Source organism: Merops nubicus, unplaced genomic scaffold, assembly GCF_000691845.1.
Source record: "Merops nubicus isolate BGI_N331 unplaced genomic scaffold, ASM69184v1 scaffold3692, whole genome shotgun sequence".
Lineage (NCBI taxonomy): Eukaryota > Metazoa > Chordata > Aves > Coraciiformes > Meropidae > Merops > Merops nubicus.
This window is the reverse complement of record NW_008595447.1, coordinates 5,211-12,481: the sequence shown is the minus strand read 5'-3', so window position 1 is coordinate 12,481 and position 7,271 is coordinate 5,211. Positions and strand designations below refer to the sequence as shown.

General features: G+C 41.2%; 1 protein-coding gene across 1 annotated transcript; it reads right to left on the bottom strand.

The window, feature by feature from the left end:
• Positions 1-2,665: 2,665 nt before the first annotated feature.
• On the bottom strand, positions 2,666-3,661 carry MC4R (melanocortin 4 receptor). The gene has a single exon (XM_008936038.1). It carries the CDS (start codon positions 3,659-3,661, stop codon positions 2,666-2,668), a length of 996 nt encoding a protein of 331 aa, XP_008934286.1.
• Between the last annotated feature and the right edge of the window lie 3,610 nt (positions 3,662-7,271).

Sequence of the window (7,271 nt, the reverse complement as noted above, 5' to 3'; positions counted from 1 at the left end):
CAACTGTTTTGACTAGTCTTAGTCCAAATAAGCACAAAGTAGATAGACACAGTTTTTGGAAACTACAAGAAAACCATTGATGCAAAACAATTGTTATTTCTCTCAGCCTTGGGTTGTTAAAAGAAGTGAAGCTGTTAATCTTAAGAATGAACTGGGAATTCGGGAAGTAATTTACAGAAACAGCCTCTTCAGAATTCATGTGTGTTTAAATTAGGTGTTTGGACTGTGTATAGCCTACAGGGAGAAAGAGGTTTTCAGAGTAATGCTCAGAGCATCTAAGGTAATATCTCACTCTTGTGTCACTTTCCACTGGACCCTGTCTGCAATCATAGACTACAAAGAGAGTATTTGGAGCCCAGTATCATAATTTACAGTCCTAAAATAGTTAAAGAAAGTGAGGCAAAAGAAAGATTGAGATTTGTGTGTTGTTCAGACTGTCATCAACAATTTCTTGCATTGTTGCCAGAACATTTTTGCATAGCTAGAACTGTGTCTTGTGGGAGAGGGAAAGAATTTCATTAAGTCCATTGGATATTTGGATAGACGACTAATTTAAATACATTCTTTTTTTTTTTTCTCACTCTGAACTTAAATCTTCCATCTTTGACACTTTTTTTTTTTTCTCTACCCAGTAGAACCAGGTAGGGATGTATTATTGAAATGTTTATAGTTCCCTCCAGAAGAAAATAAGTAGAATTAAAGTAGTAGCTATATTTCAACATCTTTACACTGCAACCATAATGGTGTGGCAATATGATTTACTGAAGCTGAGAGGAGGTAACATGTGTGTTGCAAGCGGTGTGGTGTCTGGAGTGTTCCAAGCGCAAGAGCAGGATGTGGGAGACCTGTTTTCTTTGTTGCTGATCAACTAAGGGACTTTGATACAGAAAGTCAAATGACCTTCTTACTCACCCTGTAAGTAAGTTGAAGCTAAAGTTAGAGACCCTCCTTAAATCTCTGGGCTCTCATGAATAGCTTTTTACTATATGTCTATGTTTAGTGAGGGAACAAGCAGCTTGAGGTAGCAAGCTTTTTCAAAGAAAATTAATAGGACTGCTCATCCAACTAATTCACTATTAATCTTGGTAAAATCAGGCATCCAGGATTAAAACCTAAATTATTCTTTACATTTAATTTTGACTTTTTAAATCAGACATTTCCAAATCTTCTATCAGTTTCCACTATGTTTTTATACTTTCTGGGAGTAAGCAAATATATTTTTCTATGATCTTACACAGAAGCTGATATTGTCGAGGTGTTAAGGGACATCGTGGAATCCTGTGTACTCATATTTCTACTTTAAACACCTCCAGTGGCTAAAACCAGGGACGTGAAGCCCCTATTATAATCTGTGTAGAGAGAATGGTGTGTTAGCATGAAACTAAGATCAATAAGATGCTTGAAAAGGTGAACTGACTTCAAATGGCAGTAACACACAGGGCTGCCTGTGGGCTTCAGTCTTAAAGAGCGGGCACGTCTTTGTGTCTCCCCTCCCTCTGTATCTGCTGGGACAGAGCATGGGTTTACACACTCGTTGGCCAGCATCCCTCCCATGTGATGCCATTGCCCTCACAAAGCTTACGTGCTCCACAGTATGGTCTGAGTTGCCCAGGCCAAATTAACACATGCCTTGACATCTCTGTAAGGATCCTGACAGTCGATCCTATTGGGCTGCACCACATTTCAGAAGAGAGGGCAGCTTCTTTCAAACTGAAGAACAGAGTCCTTGTTCCCCACAGCACCTCAGAACAAGGAAGGACTTAATGTTCAAACTGAAGTTCCCTCTTCGTCTTCATGAAGGAAATCCCTCAGTGAGTCTTTAAACAGGTGTTGGCACTGTCAGTGTTAATACTGCACTTGCTTCGTGGCTGAATGGAGAGGTGCTGGTCTACCTGAATGCCAGTTTAGCAAATATACCCAGAGCTAACTGATGCTCCAGGGAGCAATTTCAACTTTACTAAAAAGGTACTCTCAGACACATATCAAGCATCATCTTGAAAATAAAAACAAACAAACAAACAAACAAACAAACAAACACAAGCATTGATTGTCTGCATAGCGGGTGTTTGAAAAACCTCGTTGTTGTAGGCAATAATTGTAACAAAGAACAGCACTGCTGTTTGCAGAGTAGAAGGGAGAGAGCTCAAAATGAATCAATACACCTCATTGGTTGCAGTAACATTTATGAAAAATCTGCTTTCTAATTTGAAAGAACCTCTAATCCACTAATAAAGAAGCATATGCTCTATTATAAACTGTATTTAATGTAATGTATAGCTGTGATTACTTCAAAAGAATAAGGAATAGTATCAGACAGTATGCACTGTAAGTCAGGCAAGTTATTTATTTTGTCAGCAGTTGGAACATACAGCTGCTTATGTTCATTAGTATTTCACACTCACCATTGTATTTATTTTGCTTACTTACAAACTGATATGAAGTGCTTCTTCTCCTTCCAGCCAAATAAATTACAAACTGTATATATCACAAACATCATACAGAAATATCAAGTTGCACATAAATAGGATGCAAGGATGAGAGGGAGAGGAGACAGAAAAGAAATGTTCACTTTTAAAGATTTAAACCAAATTCTGCTGAGAAAGAGGATCTGAAGGCTTGGAAGTCTGTGCTGCATGTTGTGTACACAGTAACGTACCCACTCCATTTAATATTTGCCAGGCAAATCACAAAGCCCTCTCAGGCTACAGCAGCATATAATCTCCTTGAATGTTTTCCTGAGCTCCTGACTCCGGAATGCATAGATAAGTGGATCGATGATGGAATTGCACATGATAAGGATAAGGTAGAAGTTAAAGTGGGACATGAAGCACAGGCAGTAAGGGTTGTAGGGGCAGGAGATGTAGAAAATCAGGTGCAGGAAAAATGGAGCCCAGCACACAACAAAAACTCCAATCAGGATGGTGAGAGTGATGGCTCCTTTCATGTTGGCCCCTTGGTGAACAGGACCAGTCCCTGGAAGAACAGCAATCTTTTTGATATGTGTCCGAGCCATCATAAACATGTGGACATAGAGGGATGCCATGAGAATGAGCATAGTGAAGAACATGCTAATAAGGCAGATGATGACAACACTGCTGTCAGAGTAAATGATGAACAATATGCCCGAGACTGTGCAAGCAGCCCAGATGCATGTGATGATGACCCCTACGCGCTTCACCGTCATGATATTATGGTACTGGAGGGCATAAAAGATAGTAAAGTACCTGTCCACTGCTATTGAGAGGAGACTGCAAATTGATGCAAGCAAGGAACTGCAAATCACTGAGTCAATGACATTGTCAATGTTTATGGTAAAGCTCTGCGCGTCTGTGTCTGTATTGTTTAGCAACGTGATGACAATAGTTTCTGAGCCATTAGACACACTCACTAACATATCAGCCACTGCCAAGCTACAGATGAAGAAGTACATGGGCGAATGGAGGTTCTTGTTCTTGGCTATCGCCACAATGACCAAAACATTCTCCAGCAGGCTGATGATGCCCAGAGTCACAAACACCTCGGGGGATACAAACAGTTGCTCGTAGCAGCCTCCTGAAGAGTGGCCCTTTGCATTGGGTTTGCTGGCAGCTCCATGCAGTCCATAGCTGTGGTTCCAGAAATGGAGAGGCTGGATGGTCCCACGGTGCTGGGTGAAATTCATCTTATGGAGATTCCCCTTTCAGCGAGCTGCTTTGGAAACTCCGTTCCTTTTGTGTTCCTTTGAAAACCTTCTTTGGCTTTTCAGCTTGGGAAGAAAAGAAAACTAAACCAGCAATGAGGCAGGCAGCAGTTCAGAACACTCACTGCTGTTACAAAATAAACAGAACTCAGAAATACTGGTTTATTCTCTCACAGATGCAGTTTCTGATGATCATCACATTTACCTTGGTGATCTATGTCACAGAGTCCCAACAATCAGTAAGTTTGCATCATATTCTCCCCCACGGTCAGTTCCTGTTCAGTTCACTGGTATGCTGCAAAGCTTTTTTGTTCCATTAAGAGAAGCAAACAAAAAATGCCCAAGTGACTGCTGCAGAGTAGAAACTAATTTCAAACTGCAAGCACCGGTCTCGCTGTCAGGCGGTGCATGCAGGCTGCCTGTTTTATGGTGTGTGGAGGAGAAAAATATTCAGGGCACTCTCCGCCTCTTCTTTCCCTTCCAGCCAATGGGGCTCACTGGCTGCAGAAAGTCGAGGGGCTGCTGATTCTGAGCGTCTCTGAAACATCACACGGCACGGCAGATTCAGATGTAGCTACAGGAAAGCAGATGGGCTATCAGAGATTTGTTTCCCTTCTTCTCAGAATAGTATTTTAATACTGATTTGTAATTAGCAATATTACAGAACTGAATTAGCAGTTTTACAGAATGTCTACAGCTGCACTGATGGCTTTTTATTTTTCAGACTGTGATTTGCTCCTGCCCTTTCTGTGGCACAAAGTTATTCTGCCTTGTATATGTGGCAAAATAGGAAAAGGAAGCAAGAGAATACTTACTTCCCCGTGGGTCTTTCTCTCAGATCTCCCTTGCATTGCTCACTTTTTCATGCCTTAGTTGTCCGTTTGCAAGATGTGTTATTGCATTATACTTTCTAAGCATCTTATAATTTTTAAGAAACTGAGACCATCTAAGGACCAAAATCAGAACAAGTCTCAAACAACTTAATAAATTGTCCTAACAAAAGTAGTTTTTCACAGGTAATAGCCTTCTTCACCAATTTATGTCGAGGAAGGAAAAGATAAGTTGATTGTAGAAGCCCTGTTGCCATCAGGAATTAAGATGTTGGGCAGAAGAATCGAAGTCAGTGTTTAGAACAGATGAAAGAAAACAACAAGTGACAAATTTGCAACCTGAAATGGAGCTCATACAATAGTAATGACACAATGGCATCAATAAATCTCCTAAATGTCCATCCAGAGGGATGTCCCTGTGCTTACCTGGCATGAGCTATAAGGCAGCTTGTGTGCAGTCTGCCAGAGAAAACTCTTGAGAAGAGGAAGGAAAAGAATGCTAAATGAATATGAAGAGATGGGGACAAAAGTTATTTTGCTGTTTCCTCTTCAAGCACTGCAACTGAGGACTTAAAACAAATCCACTGAACAAAGCCTAAAGTGCAGGTGGGTTTTGAAGCTATAGGAAAATCAGTCACTACACCTGAGAGTAATATTTACAAGGAACTTGTTTTAATTAATATTTCCGGTCAGCCACCAGGAAGGTTGTGGAGGGGTCTGTATCTGATGCAGAAGTATTTTCTTCAGCCTCTTCTCATCTTCTGTGCATTAGCTGGTTTTAAAATGGACAGCTATAAAGAGATACAGGAACGCAGCATGCGTGTGGAACCGCAACTATCTGTAGGTGACAACCCAGCAGCAGGGTGAAGCATTTGACTTTCACATTCGGATTTGTTGTGGATCTATGGTTATGAAGAGATGGATCAGAGTAATAGCCTCAGCCAATTATTTCTGGTCCTTTCCCCAGAAAGATTGCTTCATAAAGTTGAAACATAAACCTCCAAGACAAACAAAATAACTTGCTGCACAGGAAATACCACAGTTATCAGTTTGGAAAACATAGTTCACCAGTAGCATCCTTGCAATGAAAGAAGAACATGCTGCTGAGAGGGTGAGATTTACTTTCCTGTCAGGACATAATGCTAGCCAGGATTCAAAAAGATTTATTAGCTGGCTACTGATCCCTGGGCCAGTATATATTTAACTCCTGCCACAGACAGGACTTGAATACCTAACCCTTAAAGACATAGCTACGATGTGAAAGCAGTGAGAATATTTATATAAAGACTGATGTGCATCTCCCCAGACAAAGTATTTTCCTACACCTGCAGCCACAAATATGTAATCTTCAAGTTATCCCAGGAAAGCAGCCACTCAGCATTCCTCCTCCATCACCCACCTCCATGGAGGAAGTAGCCAAAGCACAGGGATCTTTCCCCTTTGCATATTTAGGTGGAGCCAGAGCAGGAAAGGCTGGCAAGAATAGAGAGAAGCTACCTCCAGAAGACAAAGCACCATTTGCTTCAGTTATTTGTCTGTACTTCATCTGGCTTCTCCCTTTCTCTGCACATTATTTCTGTTCTCATCTCCGTTTATCTTTCTGTTTCCTGTCTCTTTTCACCCGGAAGCTATCCAGACAATGCTCCATGCTTTATTTTTCTTTGGACATGGTCATAAAAATGCAGCACTGGTTATAACAAAAGAAAGAAAAGGACATTTCTCTGCCACCCACAGCCATCACTCACCTCCAAATGTCTACTTATGGTCTTCATTCTTGGGCAAGACTCTTTTGGTGCCTTAGCCATTTGTATTTGTGGGATGAGGGTACGTGACTGAAAGCAGTAGGCTTAAGGTGGCTTAACAAGTCAGCTGAAGCACTGAAGAGGTGTTGTACCATTAGGCTGCTCTGACTGGAAGGTACAACAAGTCATATGAGAACTTTTTTAAGCAAGAGAAGATGTATATATATCTAAATAATTCTATGGTAGAAGATGGATATATGCCTCTGGCTCCCACTCAGCAAAAACCCAATCATATAGAGTTCAAATTGTTCAAGGGATTCTAGTTCCCTCTTGCCTGAAAATATGTCAATATTTCAGGTTTTTTTTTTCAGTCACAGATAACGGGAATATTGCCTAAACTGTTTCTTAAATTTTAAAACCCAAAGCTGAGCTAATATATTTTTTCAGAAGTGGTGGCTGGCAAGCTTTTCAGCACCATGAAAAATCAGCCGGGGCTGCACAAAGCCATAAAGTGATAACAGTGGTATACTAATATGAGCTCAGCTCTTAAAAGAAATAAAACAGCAAAGAAGATTTAATCCCAGCCTCCCCTTTTTGCATAATGAGGAACCACATGGTAAAAAATATTATTTTTAACTGTCTTTTAAAAAGTCTGTTTAAAGACTTCCTCCTACACAAGTCTGCCATGTCCTGCACCCTGTTTCCAGCTACTCCCTGAGGGGCCCCCCCCAGACAGGGTGACAGCCTCACATTTGGAAGAGCTGAATTATCTTCTGAAAGTCAGAAAGCATTAACTGTAACCGAGCAGATAAAATCCCCATGGTGTTACAGAGAGACAGGCAGAGTCCTGAGCAGGCTGTATGGGTTCTCTGTGGGAGAACTGGAGGGGTAGGGGGAGTTAGAAAAAGCAGTTCCCTGCTCAAATGCATAGTCTGAGATCTTTTTGAATCCCATGTCCGTGTTGCTCAAGCACAGAGCACTTCAGCACTTCAGCAGCTATCAGTGGAAACACTGGGGGGG